The sequence below is a fragment of the Symphalangus syndactylus genome, chromosome 11 (genome assembly GCF_028878055.3).
Source record: "Symphalangus syndactylus isolate Jambi chromosome 11, NHGRI_mSymSyn1-v2.1_pri, whole genome shotgun sequence".
Classification (NCBI taxonomy): Eukaryota; Metazoa; Chordata; class Mammalia; order Primates; family Hylobatidae; genus Symphalangus; species Symphalangus syndactylus.
The window spans coordinates 126,178,657-126,202,345 of NC_072433.2; the positions used below are offsets into that span (position 1 = coordinate 126,178,657).

At 43.5% G+C, this 23,689-nt stretch overlaps 1 protein-coding gene across 2 annotated transcripts in view; it reads right to left on the bottom strand.

Moving 5' to 3' along the window:
- CDYL2 (chromodomain Y like 2) overlaps nt 1-18,157 on the bottom strand; it is a 216,640-nt gene extending 198,483 nt beyond the window's left edge. Inside the window, exon 1 of one of the 2 annotated variants that reach the window (XM_055299666.2) lies at nt 17,711-18,157. In XM_055299666.2, the coding sequence (XP_055155641.1) occupies nt 17,711-17,734 (24 nt within the window). In that variant the 5' untranslated portion in view covers nt 17,735-18,157. Of the gene's footprint in view, nt 1-17,337; nt 17,509-17,710 lie in introns of those variants that run through there. The other variant, XM_055299669.2, reaches the window with a different exon arrangement.
- Between the last annotated feature and the right edge of the window lie 5,532 nt (nt 18,158-23,689).

Genomic DNA, 23,689 nt, shown 5'->3' on the forward strand with positions numbered 1-23,689 from the left:
ACATTAGGAAAAATACCTAATGTAGGTGACGGGTTGATGGGTGCAGCAAACCATCATGGCACGTGTATACCTATGTAACAAAACTGCATATTCCGCACATATAACCCAGAACCTAAAGTACAATTTAAAAAAAAAGAAGAAGAAAGTGACATGCTCAGAACTACCTTTCCAAACAGTCACTTTAAATACATTGCAGGAATAGATGACAAAGAGGAAATGCTGGGAGTCTAGTTAAGAGATTATTGTTTCTTCCAGAAGAAAGAAATGAGTGCCTTGAACTAGAATGGCGGCAGGGGAAATGAAGCCAGCCAGGAAACGGAACTGAGAGGTCTTGGGGACTGAATTCATTGTTCCTCAGGTAGAAACTACACAACAAGGCAGACTTTGGTTCAATTTATACCAGAGCACTTCCAACAGCCAGTACTTCCATGCCAAAATGGAAGAGACTGCCCTTCAAAGCAAAGCACTCCCTTCCTTAGGAAGTTTCCTAGGAGGTACTGGGTGATCATAAGGATACATACACTGGGTGAGAAATTAGACTTGACAGCATCTAAGACATTCTGAACTCTCTTGGTTAAAATCAACAGAAGTGTCAGGTCACCTAGAAAATTCAATGTGAAACACCTAGGACAGATATAAAATACGTTCATTCTCTCTCTCCTCTCTCTCCTCTCTCTCTCTGTGTGTATGTGTGTGTGCATTATCTCATATCTCAGTTTTCCTCTCTATTCCAGTTGAGTTTCTCACAGAAAACTATCACGGTAAATTACGATCAGTGTTTTACTGCTTGTCATCAGGTATTGAAAAATAATTTTATATATCTCTTTCTAGTCCTTTGTATTTCTTTACGTATTGAAGTAAATGGTTTTACTTACCTGAACATATTACCTTAATTTTAGTAAAGATTAGTAATGTGCATGCTCTGGTAATATTTTTTAATGCCAAGCATGCAGGCATATTTGCTAGAATGTGGGATTATCTGCCTTACCCATGGGAAGTCTAGGCATCCTGAGCACAAACCCAAATAACCAAGGCATCACAGTCCACCAGGTACAAAACTTAAGTACAGTACATGGCAATAAAGGAAAAGTTTCAGAAACATTATCCTGCCAATTCCAACCGTGCAGGAATGCAAGCACCATGCCAAATGAAAGAAAAAGGAAAAAAAAGCACATGAAAAAAGTGCTCTGAGGCTCATAAATATGCTAAAAGGACAAAATTAGACTGACCAAGAAATGTTACCAACTGCTCTCAAAATCAGAGTCTTCTCACTGCTAAAGTTGATTAAAAGCCAACCAACATGAAGAAGACCAAGACCTAAATGGTTTCCACCATCACAATTACTAAGATGTGCAGAGTCATCACTTTTTGTGAGTCAGCATGGCTTAAAGTAGTATTGACAAACATCCATTCAGACTCAAAAGAGATGCTTTCCCATCCTGATTAACTCATTCACAAGAACTCCTTTACATACCAACACCAAAGCTGCCCTGTGCAATCCCTGTCTTGAACAAGACAACAGACACCTGTTTTTATGCCATAAGCATGGAAAACCAGGAAGATTTTCTTTTTCCTTTTCTTGTTCTTAGTGTAACACTCATTGACCTATAACTGGGATTCTGTGGAAAGCACAGGTGCAAGACAGTTCTATGATAGAAGTGTCATCTACCAACAAAAGGACAGAATTTAGAAGGAAAAGCATAGGCATTTTATAATTTATCAAGAGATGATTAGAGGCACCTAGGATGACTGGCTTAAATGTTGGTTCAACTGTCTGGTGGCTGCGAATTAATTCATGAATCATAAAACGGAGATAATTCTAGTACCCATCTCATAGAAAGGATTAGATGATAACATACAAGTGGAGAATTTACCATAGTGTCTGGCACATATTAAATGATATTATTACTGTTTTTACTATGCCCCCATCAAAGGACTAATACCCAGAATCTACAAAGAACTCAACTCAACAAGAAAAAAAACAAACAACTATGACTGTTTTGTTTGTTTTCAACCATTAAAAACTGGGCAAAGGACATGACCAGACATCTCTCAAAAGAAGACATACAAGTGGCCAAAAAAATATGTTAAAAAATGCTCAACATCACTAATCATCAGAGAATTCAAATTAAAATCACAGTGAGGTATCATCTTACACCAGTTAGAATGGCTTTCATTAAAAAGTCAGAAAAAAACAACAGATGCCGGCTTGGTTGTGGAGAAAAGGGAACACTCGTACAATATTGGTGGGAATGTAAATTAGTTCAACGTCTATGGAAAACAGTATAGAGATATCTCAAACAGGTAAAAATAGAACTACTGTTCAACCCAGCAATCCCAATACTGGGTATCTACCCAAAGGAAAATAAATCATTACATTTAAAAGACACCTGCGGGGCCAGGCTCGGTGGCTCACACCTGTAATCCCAGCACTTTGGGAGGCCGAGGTGGGTGGATCACAAGGTCAGGAGTTCAAGACCAGCCTGGCCAACATGGTGAAACCCCGTCTCTACTAAAGATACAAAAATTAGCTGGGCATGGTGGTGGGCACCTGTAATCCCAGCTACTTGGGAGGCTGAGGCAGAAGAATCATTTGAACCTGGGAGGCTAACGTTGCAGTGAGCCAAGATCACGCCATTGCACTCCAGCCTGGGCAACAGAGCGAGACTCCATCAAAAAAAAAAAAAAAAAAAGACAACCGCACTACTATGTTCATCACTGCACTATTACAAGAGCAAAGTCATGAAACCAATTTAAGTGTCTACCAGTTGTTGACTGGATAAAGAAAATGTCCACGGAATATCATGTACCCATTAAAAAAAAAGAATGAAACATATCTTTTGCAGAAACATGGATAGAGCTGAAGGTCATTATCCTAAATCAACTAATACAGAAGCAGAAAATCAAATGCTATATGTTCTCACTTGTAAATGAGAGATAAACAAAAGGTACACATAGACATAAAGGTGGTGAAAACAGACACTGGGGACTCCAAAAGGGAAGAAGATGTGAGGGGGGTAAGGGTTGAAAAATTACCTATTGGGTACAATATGATGGGTACACTAGAAACCCAGCCCCCACCAATATACATGTAATATTTATGTAGCCAACTAGCACATGTACCCCAAAATCTAAAATAAAATAAAATAATAGCAAACGCTATTATAACTGTTTTTTACAATTATTTTGAAGCATATTCAAGAAAAATAAGAAGTATCACTTCAACAACCTTTTCATGCAACACCTAGGATCAGAGATGAGGTTACTCCAAGAGATTACACAGCAATTCATTAAGTCAATAAGCTAACAGGACTTACACCAGCTTCCCACAAGCCAATACCATAGATGTGGCTACACAAGTCCCGAGGGGGTGATAATAAAATAAAGAAATACCTAAGACAGCAAAGACTTTGCCATCTCTGCCATGTGTGATAATCAAGGTGCAAAAACAACCTTTGTCTACACAACACTAAAATATACAGCAACTAAGAGAAAAAAAGGGTTTACAGTTTGAAGAAAGTCGATATATTTTTGCATCCTAAAGGCAGCTATTGTGTGGCTCCCTTCCTCTTTATATTAAATACAAGATCTCACCAAAGTCTGCTTCAAAGCTCTCATATATACCATATTCCTCAAAATGAATGTGGTTTCAGGTGGCAATACAGACAAGCAAATTAGCAATGTAAATATCAAGACATTCAAATTTTATCCTTCCTTCTTAAAGTTACAGGTGCTTTGAATTCTATTACTTGATCTGACTTCCAACAGTTCACAGATGAGTTTCGATTTCCAGGAAAAGTTTAGATATAAGGTGCTCCCCATAATATCAGTCAGTCAGTGGGGGTAGGTCTTGGCCCCACTCTTGATCACCAAGAGAGATAAACAAGACTCAAGGCTGTGCTGAGCCTCCCTGCCGTCCTCTGCTAAATCTTGCATAAGAAAGCGATAATGACATCAAGATTTTCAAGGAGACTCTCCAGAATAGTCCAGGAAGATAGAGTCTCTGTCTCATGTCCAACACATTTAGATTTCATTGAAGGCAAATCACCAGTTTTAGCATCTCAAGCATTTGTGTCTTTCAACAGAGTAAATGAGGCCCTCACTTTTGATCACCTGTTAGAGATCTCAGTGAAAGACTAGACAGAGGACTTCAAAACTCTCATCCAACATCCAAGAGTTCTGCCAATTCCAAGATTCAGCAGTCCTCTCAATACAAGATTACATTTATTGATAACACAAAGCTGGATGCTTTCAGTGAGTTTGGCTTATAGGAAAACAATGTCCCATTATTTGATCCATAAAGACATAAGAAATACATTCAAGAATTAAGGAAAAGTGAAAGATTGAAAATGCCTTTCAAAGTCTCACTCTGCTGCCCAGGCTAAAATGCAGTCATGTGATCTTGGCTTACTGCCATCTCTGCCCCCTGGGTTCAAGGGATTCTCCTGCCTCAGTCTTCCAAGTAGCTGGGACAACAGGTGCCGGCCACCACACCCAGCTAATTTTTGTGTTTTTAGCAGAGATAGGGTTTCGCCATATTGGCCAGGCTGGTCTCAAACTCCTGACCTTTAATGATCTGCCCACTTTGGCCTCCCAGACTGTTGGGATTACAGACATGAGCCACTGGTGCCTGGCCTAAAGTCAGACTTTATTTATATGCAAAAAAGCCATGTTATATTTGTAAACTATACTTAAAGTTAACTATATTTCTCAATAACTAAATTTCTTTAATTGGATTTGTAGCTGGAAAGAAAGAAAAATTTCACTAAAATAGTCCAACAGAAAAAAAAAAAAAAAAGAAATATTGACACTTAAACTACCTTGAAAATAAGAATAGATTTTGTCTAGAAATAAATTATACTATTTGAAATAAAAAAAAAAAAAAAAAAAAAGAAAATGCCTTTAAGCATCAGACCAAAGAGACTATAGAGATATCTGAGACTATTCCAACTTTCATATAAATGAAAGATTGAATATATTAATTCTTTCATTAAACAGATTGGTTGAGTCTTGCACTGTGCTAGGTGCTACAGATGAAACAAGACAGACAGAATCACTACCCTCACAAAGCTTACAATGTAAGTGGGAGATTTAGAAAATAAAATACTACATATTCAGCTGAGTGCTATAACGAGAGAAGAAAAGGGTTCTATAGGAGCCCAAAGAAAGGGTGAAAATCTCCTGATAAGCTGAGGAAGCTTGCCAAGAATAACACATACGCTGAGATCTGAAGTGAGTATGAATTAAACAAGCAAAAATGTGACAAGGATTGGTAACGGAGAGTGTCCCAGTCATTTGGAAGGAAATGATTAAAGGAGAGAGCACAGAACATTCAAGGAACTGAAAACAGATTTATCTGGACTGAATACGTGCTGTAAACAGAGAAATTGGAGGAGGTGAGAAGGAGTCAAGCCACAAAAAGCTTATACATCACTTAAAGGCATTTAATCAGGAAAGAAACATAATAAAATGGACATTGTTGAAAGACTCGTGAGTACAGTCCAGAGAAAAATGGGAGTAGGAAGGGCTAGATGCAGAAATATCAGCTGAGAGGTACTAGAATGACCCAAGCAATGGGAGTTTTCTCCTGAATTAAAGTGGTGAGAGTGAGTATTAAGGAAAAACGATGGAGTCAAGAAATATGCAAGATGCTGATTCAATAGAACACACATGGCGTCTGGGCAAAACAAAGGAGGCTGCACTTCCACCTTGGGAACATTTGGATGGGGGTGCTACTGAGGCTAGGAACCCAGAAGGAAGATCCTAACTTCAACTTTTGATATTTTGAGTTTAAAGAGCCCAAGTGAAGTTAGATAGATAGTTCCAGAGCTCGGAGAAAAATCCAGGCAAATGTCCAAGACTTGGCAATCATCCATACAATCACTATAGTACAATGAAAGAACAGAAGAACCCTGGGACAAAACCATGAGAAACTGTAATGTTTAAGGAACAGGCAGCAGGAGATGAGGACACAAAGGCAACTGAGAAGTGGAGGGCCATTCTAGGAAAATATTTCAAGAACAAGAGGTGGCGACCCAAAAGAAGTGACAGCCTCTGAAATATTTACCTATACGTGATCCTGTGCTGTGTGTTGCATGGGGAGTCAAAGGAACCATAAGCATGCTCCTAACACATGGCCAGTCTATCAGTTCTCACACCCAGGCTGCCACAAGAAGCTGCAAATGACAAGTGACGTTTTCAATGGAAGCACTAACAACCGAAAGTACAACCAAGGTGACAGGCGTGTGTTCTGGGGGATCCAGAGTAGAGAGACTCACCCATCAGTAAAGGGCAAGAAGGGATGGTGTCATGGATAATGTGATACTCCATCCAGGTCTCCTTTTCACGGTGAATGTGCCCATCCCCACAGCTGCTAGGAATATCGCTGCTGTGCTGCTAAAAGCTCACAGATGTGTCCCTCAAAGGGAACTGCCCTCTGCCACAGGTAACTGCCCTGCCCAAGTCTATACCCCTTCCCATGGAAGAGCCTACCAGCAATGACTGGTTGATGCTGGGATATAAGGGCCCAGTTCCCTTGCCTCAATATGGGACATTGCTAAAGGGCCATTACAGCTCCAGAGCTGCCCAGAGGATCAGCTGAGATCTTAGTTGTAACCTCATTGCAGAGCAGCTTCGCCATCTGTCCTAGCCTGCTTTCCACCTTTCCTTACAAGCGTGTCTCCCAACAGCACTTTTCAGTAAACCCTCTGGATAGAGTTCTCCATTCCAGAGTCCTTGTCCAGGCAACCCAATCTAAAACGGATAGTATATATCAAACTAGGCCAGCCACTAAGGCTAGAGTAGAAAGGCAAAGGTGCAAATGGCAGAAGCAAGTGCAAACCACAGGGCGGTCTTTGTGCGTGCTCACTGCGAAAGGGCCTCTATCACATGCACACCTTAACAGAGAATGTGCACTCTCAATCCAGTCCTCACCCGTGATGAGGGACAATGGTTTAAATATTTCAATTGCTTTAAGGCACTTTTGTTACCTAATAAATCTATACAAGGTCTAGTGGAAGGCAAAATGGAAACCTGAATTTCAAGGACAATCTGAAAGAATGTTCTTAGAAAACAGAGGGACTAATGCCATACAGGAAGCACTCAATGAAGTTCACTGCAGGAAGGCTAAGGTGGCCTGGAAGCACAGGTTTCAAACATTTTCAACCATTCATTCAATGAATATTTACTGAAAAGCTACAAGTCCAGCAATGTGCCACAAGCTTGGAATACAGCCTTGGATAATACAGACATGGTCCCTGCCCTCACCGAGCTTAGGGTCTAGCAGAACACGGTGGAGCTCAGCAATAGAACCATTTCCCTAACAATATGTTTCCAGGATCCCTAACACATAAAAACTGATACATACAATAATTTCTCAGTGTAGATGTCTTTTGTAAGTTTAGCTTATGATACTTTCTTATCACGACATTAACTTCCGAGAATAATAAAGCCTGTTTTCACTAATAGCAAAATTTTTTAATGACGCCCAAATATGTAAGCTGCCTTCCTGTAACAGTCTCGGCAGTCAATTTCTTTCTGCATTTGGTTGTTTGGAAATAAAAACACAATCTTTGATTTGCTATGAAAGTAATTATAACTGGTATCAGGTTTGGTTTGACCATCTTGTCTTGCAATCTCAGGATATTCTTCATTCTAATTGATCCTGAGTTTGAAATCAGAGAAGGAAATGTCTGTTTCATGGAGAAAAACCTCTAACACACAATACTGTCCCCATTCCTTCTCTCAAATTTGAGTCAGAGAAAAAGGACCCGGTCTTCTCAATAAACCCCAACACTACCTTTTATACAATATAATGACACAAAGTGTTACACATTCCACTGTTATCACATACTGATTATTACACCATGTCTAGAACATTCACTAGCCACCGCCTCCTCAACCTCAAGTGGTATTTGACTGAGGTGACTGTGCTGTATAAGTGTATTTGCTCATTTAATTTTATGTGAGGAGACATGGATAGGCCTGAGTTTTTCTAGGAACACTGAAGAACCACTGTTGCTGAAATAGTGCATTTACCAGAAGTTCCAATATATGTCAAAAACAGCAGAAAAAGCCATATTCTGAGGTACGCTCACCAAAAAAAGAAATGACCTGGCTGCACCTTTTAAAATATGGAAAACTTCAATGTGTTAAAAATACGGTATACTAAACCATATATGATTGTTGAGTTTTTTAATTATTACATTCCCAGTGATTTTTTTTTTTTTTTTTTTGGAGACAGAGTTCCACTACTGTTGCCCAGGCTGGAGTGCAATGGCGTGATCTCGGCTCACTGCAACCTCCACCTCCCAGGTTCAAGCGGTTCTCCTGCCTCAGCCTCCTGAGCAGCTGGGATCACAGGCATGTGCCACCACAACCGGCTACTTTTGTATTTTTAGTAGAGACAGAGTTTCTCCATGTTGGTCAGGCTGGTCTCGAACTCCCGACCTCAGGTGATCCGCCCATCTTGGCCTCCCAAAGTGCTGGGAGTATAGGCGTGAACCACCGCATCCAGCCTCAGTGATAGTTTTAAAGGCATTCATGGCTGCAGCCCTAGTACCACCATAGTTCTAGGTCCATAACTGACATACAATAAAAATTTGACTGATGAATTATTAAACAAACGACTACCTTCATATAAAATTGAAATCCGGCATTTGTATAAGTTCCCATGGCTTGTTAGCCCCCTTAGGACATAATTTTAAGAACACTGGACTAGAAGACAAGGTAATGAAAATCAAGGAGAAAAGTTCCCTGATCAAGAATTTGAGGGGAGGGCAGCGGCCTCTCAGTAGGGGAATTCGTGGTATGGCAGTGTGTGGCCCAGGGTCCCAGTCCCACAAACATATCCCTAAAGTCTCCATGCTGAAACTTCTGTAAGTCACTTATAAATCAATGTGGTGATTGATAACATGAAAATTCTGGGAGAGATAGAATGACTGGAGTCAAGTGGGAATAATTTGGCAGCGGTGGCCTTTATAAGAGAAACTGGGACATAAAATAAAGAAACGGCCCTGCAAGGCTTCTCAGGAACCCATTGCTTTTTAAAGACCTGGTCAATGAATGGGCCTCTCACTGGAGCGGTGTGACCTTTGGAGGTAGCAGCTTCTACTCACTGGCTAAGGCTAACTGGGCAACATAGAAGCGTGACAATGAACTGAGGGAAGGGACAAGAAGGGGTGGATCAGGACCAAGAAGTGCTACTCCACAACCCCCACCATTCAGCAACCTACCAGAGCCAGGGGCTGACTCCAGACAAGGATAAATTTCAGGCCCAGGATAGGCCTCTCCTCAGGGTCCAGCACCACCATGCCTGCCATCCTGAGCACTCCAGTGTGACAGAACACCCAGGCCTGGTTGAGATCTTGGAGTTACCAGTTCTAGTTTAAGACCCAGGGCTCTATGCCTGCCCCTCATTACACATGCATACATGTGCGAGATGATGGGAGCTTCTGAAATCAAGGCATTTATTTGAAGAAGTAATAGACTGAATCAGAAGAAGAGTTTTCAAAAATAGAAGAGATCTCATTTTATAGCAGAAGTTCAAAAGATTAAAAGCTTTGTCTAGCCATACGCTATTACCAAATGATGGAGCCGTGGACAAGAACCCTAACTGCATCAGTCAGGATTCAACCAGAGAAGCAGAATCACTAGAATATATACATTAAGAGATTTAGTGCAAGGAATTATCTTACATAGTTGTGGGGCTGGCTAGTCAAGTCCAAAATCCATAGGCTAGGTCATCAGGAAGAGCAAGTGGGAATACTTGGGCCCAGGCTAAAGCTGCTGTCCACATCTGGAATTTCTAGCTCTTCAGGGAAGCCTCAGTTCTAGTTTTGAGGCCTTTCAACTGATTGAGTCAGGCCCATGAAGATTATTTAGGATAATCTCCCTTATTAAGTCAACTGATTATGAACTGTAATCACATCTACAGAAGACCTTCAGGGCAACACCTAGATTTTAACTGAATAAGTGGAGACTGGAGCCAGCCAAATTGACACATAAAACTGACCATCACATGACTTATCAATAGCACCATCATCTTCTTTCCACCTTAGCCCTCCTCACTGAATGCTGCTGCAACAAATTCTTAATGAACAAAATTTTTGTATGACGACATTATATATGTTCTACTTTTTTCTCCAATTAAAATTACTGAAGACATGAAACACATCTGTTATAGGTCAGCAGGGCTTATGGAAAATCACCTCTTCTAAACATGTAGATCCAATAATCCAAAGTCTACACCACAATCTTTTGTTATACAAGTCATCCAAAGGGTCAGAGAGTGTATAGAAATAGAAAAGTGGAGATGACTAATCCATTCTCTCACTTCACCCTGGATATCGCATTCACTTTCTTTTCACTATCATGCCCAAGACTCTTAGAAGAGTTGCCCATACACGATGTCTCTAAATCCAAAAGACCCAAACTCCTAGACTCCTCATCACACTGCAGTCAAGCCATCCCTGACTTGATTGCAACACACTCTATGGAAAAGATGCACCCCAAGGTTACCAATGACTCACTGGTTATTAACTCCAAAGGACACTATTAACCATCCCCTCTTTCTTAAAATGCAATCTTCCATTGCCTTCCATACCAGCAACACCTCTTTTTTTTCTACCTCTCTTGCTACCCCTCGTACATCTGATCTTATTTCTCATCTTCCATCTCTAAAATGTCCACTTTCTCCATCACAAGACCCCTCCTCATGTTTACACACTGTTTTTTTGGCTTTAATTACAATCTATATACTAATTATTCCCAATCCCTATCGCCATGTCAAATAGTGCTCCTGAGCTTCAGGCCCACAGAACTTGCTGCTGTGGACATCTGTACCTGGATGTTCAACAAACACTCCAAACTCACAGTGCTTTCCACTGCCTCCACTCCCTTCAACCAGTGCTCATCCCTGGCTCCACCATCCACCTAATGGACTAGAATGGAAGCCTGGAAATTCTACCTTAAGTCCTGTCTTTCCCTCAATCCCTACAGACCATCAATCATGTTTTATTTCAGGAGAGGAGGGGAAACTACAGCTGAAAATTACATTTTCAGCTACCTGTGACCACATAACTATCTTCAGGCCAATGGAAGAAAGCAGGATTGTATGAAACTTCCAAACAGCTGTTTATGGACAGAATACTCAACTTTCACCCTTCTATCCTTACCATTTTTTTTCCAGTATACCTGGTACTCTCAGAATGCCACAGAGCATATCATATCAATCAACCCTGTTACTGCCTAACTCCAAACTTTATTTCATGTAAAATAAACCTGTTTTAAACCACTGTTATTGTACATTTTCTATTATATGCCACCAAACAAGCTTGACTGATATACCAAATGTTGATTCTTTTTCAACCTTTCGACCGCATCCATTCCTCTCCATCGCCATTACCACTCCCTTAGTTCAAGCCACCGTCATCTTGTTTCAATTATTGAAACAGCGTATTAACTGGCTGCCCTACTTCTATTCTTCCTCTTATCTAATCCACTGTTAACTTTGAAGGACAATCTGGGAATATGTATCAACAGCATTAAAAACGTTACCATTCATCAAACTTGAACAAAAGAGCTTGAATTGTGCAGGGGTTTTTTTGTTTTGCTTTTTTTGTTTTTTGTTTGTTTGTTTTATGTTTTTTGTTTTTGAGACAGAGCCTCACTCTGTCACCCAGGCTGGAGTGCAGTGGTGTGATCTCAGCTAACTGCAACCTCTGCCTTCCAGACTCAAGCAATCCCCCAACCTCAGCCTCCTGAGTAGCTGGAACTACAAACACATATCACCATGCCAAGCTAATTTTTGGTATTTTTTTAGTACAGACGGGGTTTTTCCATGTTACCCAGGCTGTTCTAGAATTCCTGGGCTCAAGCTATCCACCTGCCTTGGCCTCCCACAGTGCTGGGATTACAGGCATGAGCCACCGTGCCCGGCCTGTGTAGGTCATTTATAGGCAGATTTCCTTCTGCTTCTGCTATCCCTGAGACCACGAGGACATCCCCTCCCCTTCCTCCTCCTCCTCCTCAGTCTACACAACGGGAATGCAATGAAGATGATGACCTTTATGATTATCTACTTCACTTAATGAACGGAAAATATATTTTCTATTCCTTATGATTTTTCTTAATAAAATTTTCTCCACTTTAGCTTACTTTATTGTAAGAATAGAGTATATACTACAAAAAACATACAAATATATGTTCATCAATGGTTTATGTTATCAGTAAGACTTCCAGTCAACAGTAGGCTATTAGTAGTTAAGTTTCTGGGAAGTCAAAAGTTATACATGGATTTTCAACATCAAAGGGGATCAGTGCCCCTAATCCAAGTACTATCCAACGGTCAACTTTATACAGCAATTTCACTTCTCAGAATTTATGCTGAAGAAACTAGTAAGATATGCATACAAATACATAATTGTGTTTATGGATGTTTATAACATCAATATTTATAACGGTTTACAAATGGAAACTATCTAGATGTCCGATAACAGGGGATTGGTTATAGAAAACATGGTGCATTCAAGGGAAAATTAACCTGTCATTTAAAACTCATAACGCAAAATAATATTTTAGCATTTGAGAAAATGCTTATCTACATTATCTACATATATATTTAAGTGAAAATAAAATAGGTTACAAAGAACACGTACCCAGTGTCTCGATTTGGTTTTTTAAATGACATAAACGTGTAGAAAACAAACCCAGTCCTACTTTTGCAACTACCCCCAAAAGCTAACATTTTAATTAACTCAGATATCACATTAGTATTTATTGAACATCAATTACATGCTAAATATATAACAATAGTTCTCTTAGATACTATAGTATTTCTTTTTTGCTTTTATTTTTTAGTATTTCTTTTTTGCTTTTATTCCCACCCCCGACAACATCCTCCTAGAGAACACCATCATCCCTATTAACACTTCCCCACTGTACTGTAAAATACTCGTTTTCTTAACTGTATCTCCCACTGGGCTCCTGGAGGATGTGATCATCATTGTTCCCCAAGTGCCTCACATATATTTGGTGGTCTATAAATATGAAATAACAAATGAATGATGGTGCTATGAATTCAACCACACCTATATTTCTTTTCACCATCTGAGAGATACAGAAGGATCCAAATCTTGGTAATCTAAATGCATGCCTCCAATACAAAGATCTTTAATAATCACCAGGCCTGAACCACTTCTTAGCAATTGGCCAGGCTGCAAGGAGCCATATCAACTCCTTACTAGGGCAGCTTAAGCCCCTGAAGAAATTATCTCATGCACTAAGGAATGACCTGACATAAAAGCCTACTTGAAAATAAGCTGATGCCTGCCCAGAGGGAATAATTTAAAATAACTTTCAAGAGGTGGGAGAATCATATACTCATTCCATATTCATCAAGTGTCTTCTATGTGCCAAAGAACCAATGCAATCCAACTGATAACATTTTCTCTGAAGATAGCTGCCTCTTCGAATACTGGTACAGAGATTCAAGAAGTTGTATCACAGACCATCAGTTCTGCTAGTATATGTATTTCTTTCACAGGAATGACCTCAGGTGTGACTGGTAAATACAGGAATGATGTCTGTGTTGGTTCATATGCAATTTTTCCTAGCTTGTTAATACTTTGCAGCAATCAAGGTAAGCACCCTCACAGGGAAAGAGAAAGACTTAACAATGTGTGAAGAGCCCAGAACAAAGCTGGAAATGCACTCAAGTGCCTTTCTTTAACATGAGTAGTGGCAGATTTACTAGCTTCAAGAACCACTATGCTTTCCACTATGTTGACCTCATGGCAAAACTGCAAGAACAGCTATGAAAACATTTCTTCTTATACAGATAACCGAAGATGGCTACACCCTGGATCAGACTTAATTTCAATAAAGTCGTCTCTCCTAGAAGCAAATGCCCTGTGCAATCCACAGAGACAAGAGGGAAGCAAAGCTCAAAGTGGAGACAACAAAGGCTGGAACAACTTGCTAAAAAAGTTCCACAGCTCTTTAGTGGCCTGCCTCAATCCTGTTTTTCCCATAAACTCTGTTATTCTTAGTGGTGCGTGATTTTGCAGAATGCCAGGTGCAGATAGAGTCAGCCCTCCATATCCATGGGTTCCACATCTGTGGATTCAACCAACGGCAAACCGAAAAGATCCAAAAAAAAATGGATAGTTGTGGACACCTCCCTACAGAGAGAGAACTGAGCCACCCCTACACACGGTTTTGCCACCACCAAGAGGCCATGAGCTTGGGAAAGAAAAAGACAATAGAGGGTAACACTCAACAGAAGGACAACAAAGGTCACACAAGGTACTTTATATACCTAAATCAGTCTTCCGCTCACTGATTCAGTCAACAAGTAATTGAATGTACAAGCAGGTAGAAACCCAGAGAGAGACAAGAAAACTGAGTGCCTATCCCACTGATTATTTCTTCCTGACACCCAAACATCTTAGCAAGAGATTGACTAGAATCGGGTTGCAAACTCTAAAGTCTACTGGAGCCCAATGAATGATTTAAGGACAATGGGTGCCTGGTAATAGGGAGCAAGTGGACAGGGACAAGCTAGAGATGATATGCTCCATCTAAAAGTGTTCAAATCGTTTTTCTTATCTATCATTGGGCCAAGGCAAAATGCGTAGGCAGCCTAGACCCGGCTCACAGGCTGCCAGTCCATGGCCCCTATGTTTAGCAGAATATAGACCAGGGCATCTGGCTAAGAAATTTCACTTTGGATCCAGACAGATACCGGACTCTAAGACATAACCCAAAATTTAAAATCACCTTCCTATAAATGATGGCTACAATGCACCAGATGATGATGAGAACTCCACTACAGGAGAAACAAACCAGAACTATCTATCAAGATCCAAGACTTTGGAACCTGAGCTTGATTTCTTATTTCTTCACTATGATTAAAGAGTGCTATTACATAAGCAAAGTTTTCGTTTTCTGGTGTCTTTAAAAATCACCACCTATTCCTAAAAACTGATTTATGAAGGTTCACTCTTTACAATTTAATTGTCTGAAACGCCAAAGAAAAGGTGAAGAATCTCTACAATCCAAATCACACTTCACCATAAAGGCTCAAAGATAATGTCAGCAGACACACAGGTGAAATATATCAATTACAAATGTAAGAACTCTTAGCCCACTAAAAACGTGGTTTCTTGAGTAGAGACTGCGAGAAGCCATTTTATGTACACTTTAGTATAATATTTAATGAAAGTAATAAACAGGTCTCACAATTTAGAATGAAATCTGTTTTCTTTTTTCCCTTTCAAGGCCAGTCAACATACACTGGATATTCCAATATTTTTCTTAAATCAATATGCTACTTTACCCACACAACAACTTTACGGTCAGAAATATATATGCTAATGTACACTTAGCACTTCTTAATTGTTCTTAAAGCTAAATTTGAACAATAAATTAAATTTCTCAGCATATGTTATGTAATGTAGACACAGGCTATAAAAATGTTGACATTGGTTATATTCTCGTAATGCAATTTAGCCCTTTTAGTAATGACTATGCAAATAATCAGCCATGGGAAAGCCATTTTCCATCTAGTACAATTACCTACTATCACAGAAGTAATTATTATTATTGTCCTCCTTATTGAAATTCTATAAAAACTCTTGAGATACTAAGATAGTTCCAAGGCCACCATGAAAACTCTCCTCTTAACAGACTCATCTGGCAACGACAATTACCAGCGTTAAGGAGGGCAGTTGCAGATGAACATTAAACAAGAAATTATCCCCAGAAGGTTCACAAGTTCTAAACTTTAAATGGGGAAATACTGATGGCTCCTGGTATATCCTCTTAATACCTTCAAGACACAACTCTTCACTCAGGCAAGGTCAACAACTCTAAGCTGACTCAACCTCAATTCGTAGAAAACCACGATTCCAACCAGATCAGTTTCACCCCTAAACAATATCTACTTTTAGCCAATGTCCCCATAGTACTGGTTACACTTCAGGAAACTCAATCAAACCTTCTATTTTACTGTGCTTCAATTTTCAATTTCAGAAATTGTTCCACCATCTTGAAACAGACCAAGGCGCTTGGGTGATCCATTGGCCACATTTGCCGAAGTTCTTCACAAGATCTCTATCCAACTTCACCTTGTCTCTTAGCATAGAGATGAGGAAGGCCACAGGGTAGTGAAGAGGCCAACGTACACCATTCTTTCAAAGAGCTCCAAGGTCTCCCACCCACCCCACCTGAACCTGCTGGCCGGCAGTCCAGGCCTGGGCCTCACCAACTCCAGAATCATTCACGAGATCATGGTCACACAGGAGACCTGTGTTCCTTTCTCCATTCTTCTTCTCTAACACCAGTCAGCAAACCCACCACCTGAAAAAGCTTCAACTGCCCACGAGGGCCTAGAGGAAAGAGCTTCTTATGAATCAACCCTGCAGTCTGTCGTGGGTGGATCATCCTACAATGTCTTATGCAAAAGGCTAATTCTACCCCTTCTGGGTGCTTATCTCAATGGAGCCCAAAGCCTTGAGAACCAGATCGTGTTAACCAATTTATGTTCAGGGAAGTGCAGGTCCAGGCTAACCCATGCGGCTGGTTTCTCGGAGGCCCAGCAGGCTCTCTGGTTGAAGATGGCTGGTCTCTTAACTTCTTTATCCTGAACCTGGTCTTGGCGGCCAACACCTCTGAGGCCATTCCCTCTGGGGAGTGGTGGCTGGCTGTTCCTTGTGTTGTCCACTTGTGGAAAACCCAAAGCAGGAACAGTTGTGTTCCTAAGCCCTTTCTCCCCAAAGGTTCCTCCATTGTTTCAAAGATGCCAGACTAACGTCTTCCTTCGCCACTTTTGGGAAGACATGAGAGTATCCAACGCTGGCCACTACTCATTAGGACCTGGAGCCAGGTATCCACTGAGGGTGACGAGAGTGCTGGGCGCTGGGCTCGCATCCGTGTCCTACGTCCCCATCACCTCGGACTTCCACGTTCTCCTCCCACTCAGGGCCCTCCGCAGCGCCCCCTTTCGCCCCCAGGGAGCACGACACCCGCAAGGGCCGCCCCCACGCCCGAGCCCGGAGGGCGTCCCAGCTGGTGCGGGGGCAGCAGGTGGGGGGTGAGAGAGGTGGCCCGGGGACCCCGGGGAGCGGTTTGGCGGTTGTCCCCCCGAACCCCCACCCAACCTCCCCCTTCGCAGCCCCCCGGGACCCCGCCTCGCCCCGGCCAGGCTCCGCTCCGATCGCCCGTCCCCCTCCTCCCCCGCGCCCCCGGCCCAGCCCGGCCGCGCACCCCCCGCCCCACACCCCCACCGGCCGCGGCGCGGCCCCCCGCATTCCCAGCACGTCCGGCGCCGACTTTTACCTGTACTTTCTGCACTCGAGGCGGCTCGTCGGGCGAGAAACACCTCCCCGGGACCGCTACCTCCCCCGCCCCGGCTCCGCCCGGCTTCCTCCTTCCCCTCCAAGGCCGCAAAGTAGATGGAGTAAGAGAGTGTGTGTGCGAGAGAAAGAGAAAGAGGGAGCGGGCGCGGGCGCCGCGGGAGGCGGCGGGCGGCGGGCGGCGGGCGGGAGGCGCGCCCGGCCCCCGCCACCCTCCGGCCGCCGCCGCCGCCGCCGCGGGCTCGGCAACTCTGGATCGCGCCCGGCCCCGGCCCCGGCCCGGTCCCCGCCGCCCGCCGCCGCCGCCCGCCGCCGCCCGCGGGCTGGGGCCGGCCCGCGCCCCCGCGTCCCCGTACCTCGTAAAGGTCCCCAGAAGCCATGCCAGGCTGCGGAACTTGGCTCGCCGGTGTGCGCGTCTGCTCGCTCGCGCCCTCCGTGCGTGTGCGCGCGGGGGCCGGTGTGCGCGTGTGTGTGCGCGCGTGTGTGTGCGAGTGTGTGTGGTGTGTTGAGTAAACTGTGTTTTTGCAGAATGACAGGCTTGGGGGCTGCCTATGCGCAGAATCAGAGCGGGCGGCGGCGGGGCTGGCGTAACCGGCAGCGGCGGCGGCGGCGGCGGCGGCGGCGGCGGCACGAGCGCGGGCAGCAGCGACGGCCGCGCAGCGCGCCCGGGAGGCACGGACGCGGCCCGAGCGCCGCGGCCCCCACGACCCGGCGACCTGGCGGCAGTGGCTGCAGCCGGCAACGGCTCGCCCCGGCGCCGCCTGCAGGAAGCCGCCCGGCGCCCGCCGCCGGCCCGGACGCTGCTGCCACTGGGCGAGTCCCCGCCCCCCGGGAGCCCGGCCCGGCCCCCGGGGCGGGGAGGCGGGGGCTGCTGCCCGGCCGCGCCCCGGGGGACCGGTCCCTGAGTCGACGAGCGCTCGGGGCCGCCCCGCCACCCCGGGCCGGCTTCGGGGGCAGCTGGCGGGGCCCCCGGGGGGCGGCGGGCCAGGTGCCCGCCGGGCGTGCCCGATCTGGGGCCGCGAAGGGGCGGCCGGGGAGCCAGGTAGAGGGCTGCGGCTGCAGACCTCAGGGAAGGGGCCCCAGCCGAGCCCCGCCGGCCCGGGGTCCCCACCTCCCTCCTCCACCCGGGAGGGGAGTGGGCGCCGCCTGGGAGACCTGGCCCCTCAGGGCTGCGCGGCCCCTCCCTCCAGGCTGGGTTGTAAGATGTGGAGGCCACAGGGAGGAGGGATGAAATGGCCCATCCAGAGGCACCATGGGGATCCAGGACAGGCGTGGCCACCCCATAAACCCTGGAAAGTCTTTAGAGCCAGGCGTGGCCTTCCCTCAACAACCCCTCTCCCCGCATTTATTCACTCATTCCTTACTCAAACATTTACCAAAGTCAACCCAAGTGCACAGTGTCCCTGGACAGGCAAAACTGGGACCCTGCCCAGAGAGAGTTTGAATCCGCAAGTGAGGGGTGTAATAGAGCACTCAGTTGTTCTTCTAAAAGGTCATACTGCGTGTGACAGGCTGCGGAGCTGGAGGAGCTAGAGAAGCTCTCCAAAACCCAAACCGGTTCCTAAGCCATCTCTCATGGATAAATGGTCACCCCTCTGCTTAAAGGGTTCTCCTTATAAATACATGTGTATATAGTTACTTCAGAACCTGCAAGGTCAGACTTCTGAAATTGGAGGGAAGATCTTCATCCCCACCCATGAAATGCCTGCCTGGCTCCAGATGTGATGTGTCATTAACTCACATGCTCCCTGGATCATTTTCTACTTGGGAGGCTGTGGGCAGGTCACTGAACCTTGACGGGAGATGGTGATAGTCACCTAAGTGATTTAAATAGAATTAAGGAGAAGATCTATGTATACATGAAGTGGCCGGTCCATCCCAGCAGAACTCAATAAAGGTGATTTGTATGAGTCTCAACCTGGACTGCCCTCATGGAGAGTGAGATGGCAGAGGGGCTCGAGAAATTGTTTAATCCAGAGGTTGCCAAACTTTGAAAAGTCACCAAATTTTTTGATCCAAACAAAAAAAAATTCCATGGAACCTGGAGCATGTCTGGCTCATTCCAGGACAAATGGATTTGCATTTGCTGTTCCCTCTGCCTAGACTGTCCTTCCACATTGAATCCATCTGGAACATTCTTGTTCTTCCTGTAGGGGTTTGTTTATCTTTGTATCGCAAGCATCTTCCACTACTCCTGAGAGAGAGTAGGTACACAGTGAATGGTTTTCGAAGTATGCCAATATAACAAATTTTATACCAATTTCTAGTTAAAATCCCACATGAAAATGATGAAGGGAAAAATGGTGAGGATAAGGAATTAATAAATCAGAAAGCATATTTGGCGTAGAAACTGTTGAAATTGTTATAGCACTTCTCTCTTCATATTGATATTTTGCTGGTGGTCATAGTTTTAAATAATAATAGTAATCATAAGCAGTTCTCTATCTGTAGGTAGCAAAAGAAATTTTAATGATTCTTAATTTGTACTCACGAATAAATGCACCACCATAGCATGAGGATGTAATTTGGAAGAAGACAAGAAGGAAACTGGGCTTGGAAATAATATACTCAGCCAAATTTGAATATATAATCAGTAGTTTTACAAAAACACCAAAAGCTTGACTTGTACTGGCCAAGTACTCCCAGAGAATGTGAGTGCAGTTTGAAAAACCCAAGTCTAGACAACAGTTGTTTACAGAGTTCACAGAAGAGGATACTCAGTGTGGATGGCCATGCTCAGGAAATGTTTTAGGACTGAAATGGATCTTGAAGACTCATAGAAAAGGAAGGACAGTGTTTTCAGTGAGGAGAAGTCAGGGTAGATGGTAGGCAATTCTGCTATGGGAGGGGTATGAGAAGATTGGAAGACTGGTTTATGGAGGTCACAGGACCCTAGATGGTGAATGTGGGTCAGTTCGGAGATACTCTTGAAAGCCAAGCTAAGAAATTTGCTATTTAGTAGGTCAGCAGTGGAGAAACTGATGAAGACTTTTGAATCAATCAAAAGCATGTGACTGTCAAAAGTGCGCTGTAGAAAACAAATTCTAGACGAAATATGGGAAATCAACTGCAGGGTTTGAGGTTAGGGGCAGGGAGACCAATTGCAATGGTCCCTGGTGGTAGCAGTGCAAATGAAGAAGAAAAACTGGATTTGCGAGATGTTCAGAAGGAAGAACCAGGCTAACTTTCATTATGGTTACTCCACCTACTTCCATGAAGCATTCGATTCAGATCAACAGGACTTGATGACTAACAGGATGTGTGTGCATTGAGGACTTGGGGAGGGGCCGCGACTAAGGAAAGGATACAGAGATGACTAAGGTTTTAAACTGAGTGACTGAGCTACCCATCCGTCATAACACAATTTTATTTTGAGCTTACCCCCAGACCATGGCTAGCTTCCAGAAAAGGCAGGTGCTTCCTGAGGGATGAAGGGGGGAAGGGTCTTCACCCACTGTAGGAAGTTCAGCCCAACCAATTAACAGTGAGGCCCTAGGTTCTCCAGATGATAGAGAACTAGTGTTGCTCATGGAGAATGGAAGATAGCTGCCATCTTCCACAAACTGTGGTAGACTATTCATATTGGTTGTAACTGAAGATCAACTGATAGAAATCTCTAACTTAAAACAAGAGAGTATTTCCTGACTCATATAGACCAGAAAAGGATGGAATTGCTCTCAGGATTGGCCGGCTTCAAGGTCTGAAACGACATAAAATAGCCTCTCTTATCCTCTCCTTCTTTCTGCATGCTGGTATCTTTCCTGTTGAAGAAAGTCTTCTTCCATGCAGCTGAGAATATGGCACCAGGCCACTCATCTGGGCTTATGCCTCATACAGTATTTCTAAATCCCAGGTAAGGACTCTGTTTGGCCAATGTAGCTCATATGCTGTCTTACTGGTCCAATCACCATAGTCAATAACTGATAGGACACTATGATTGGCCAGGCTTAAGTCATACTCCTATCTATGGGAATAATATGACAATTGGCAGTTTTACCAGAATTACATGATGGGAATCGGGACTGAGCAGAAGCCTAAAGGAATGGCGGAAGGAATACTGAAGTGGTAGGTGTTTACGCCAAAACAAATCTGAGACAGAAAGGGAACTTAGAAGCAAGGGCAGTAGCTGCCTGGAACACGGCCTTTTTAATATAATAGAGCAAGGCTAGCAAGTGTAATATCCAAGGAAAGATCGTATACACCGCCTTCACAGTGGCATTGAAATGTGGCAATATTCTCTTTCCAGTATTGCTTGAGACATAATCTTGACCTCCTGTATCCTGTGGTGGCTGAACATGTGGGCTCTAGGGGCAGACGGCCTGGGTTCCAATTCTTGCATCATCACTACTAGATATCTGGTATCAGCCTCTTTGTTTAACATCTCTACACTTCCATTTCCAAATGTATGTGTTATTTATTACTGCATGATGAATTATCCCCAAAACTTAATGGTTTTAAACAAAAGGTATTTCTAATTGCACAGTTTGTGTGGGTTGTGGATTTGACAGCAACATAACTGGGGGTGGTTCTGGCTCAGGATCTCTTGTGAGATTGCAGTCAAAATGCTTGCTAGGACTGCATTGACCTGAAGGGTTGGCTGGGCTGAAGGATCCACCTCCAAGATGGCCCCCTCATATGGCTGTTGGCAGGAGGCCTAAGCTCCTAGCCACATGGGTCTCTCCATCAAGTTGCTTGAGTGTTCTCATGTCATTCTCATCTTGGCCCCCCAAATGCAACAAAAAAAAGCAAAACTGTCAAAGCTTCAACTCTTTCTAGCACAGAGCAGCTAACGAATCTGATATTATAGTCCATGCTAAGAAGGCTATTTGATGCACAGATGATTTACAACATGTCAGGTTGGATAACTGGAGATGTTATCTGATCCACACACCTCACTTTGAAGATGGAAAAATAAGACCCACATTGGGTGATCTGAGAGAGAGAGAGCAAGGAGGAAGTCACAACGCCTTTGAATATCTCATCTTAGACACCAAACATAGTCACTTATTCTATTCTTTAGAACTGAACCACTAAGCTAAGCTCATACTCAAAAGGAAGCAAATTAGACTCCACCTTTTAAAGGGAGGACTATCAAAGAATTTATGGACATAGTTTAAAACCACCACACCCTGTCTATAAATTGAGGTGATAGATACCCCATAGAGTTGTTTTGAGAATTAAATAAGCTAATCCATGCAAAGCATCTATAATAAGGGCTGAGTAATAGTCCCTGTTGTAATTACAACTATTACCCATTTCAAACTTAATATGAGTCACTAATATCCTTGAACGTCAAAGATTCCTATAGAAAGGCACTAAGTCAAACAAAACCTTCAAACTGAGTATTGTTTTCAAGCTATGCAGAAATTCTTGTTACTAATTAAGCTTTATTTTCAGCATTCATTTGATATATTTTACTTCCACAATAATGTTTATTATTATTAAAGTCATACTTATTTAATATCTACAGTGTGCTAGATATTATTCTTGTTGAACAAAATAAATAGTGTCCTACTCTCATGGAGCTTATTCTTGTTGAACAAAACAGAGTGTCCTATCCTTATGGAGCTTACAGTACAGAGGAGACAGAGAATAAACCAAGAAAATAAAACACATATATACATAATTTTATTTCAGGTAGTGATGTGAAGTAGGAAGAAAAGTGAAGCAGGTAAAGCGACAGGAACTGAGATGGAGGGTGCCGGGGACAGGAAGGGGTGCTGGCTTAGATAAGGTGCTTAGGCAATACCTCACTAAGGTGGTGGCATTGCAACAGGAATTTGAACAAAATGAAGGAGGACACAAATCAAATCAAAGGGCAGAGAATGTCAGAGAGAGAAAATAGCAAGGGCAAAGCCCTGAGGCTGGAGAAGCTGGGTGTGTTCAAGGTCCTGCAAATAAGCCAGTCTTGCTGAAACCAACTGAGCAAGAAGGAACATGGGAAGAGATAGACTGCTAACCAAGGTCCGGGTAGGCCAAGGAAAAGAATTTGGATTTCTCCAAGTGACAAGAGAGGTCATCTGGGAGGCTTTGAGCAAAGGAATGATATGATCGGATCACTCAGCTCCTAGATAGAGAATGGTATGAAGAAGGACAGGCGTGACGTGGGCCACCTTTGCAGAAGTCCCTGAGTGAAGTCCTAGTGATGTGGAATAAGGAGGAAGCTATCAAGATGAAGAGATGTAGTTGGGTTGACGATATATAGGATAATACTTGAGACAAGAGGAAGGGAAAGGAATGCTGAATTTTTAGCCTGAGTATTCAGGTGAATGGAGGTGGTGCCATTTACTGAGCTGAGGACAATGGGTGAGTATTGCATTTGTAGGTGGTATTGG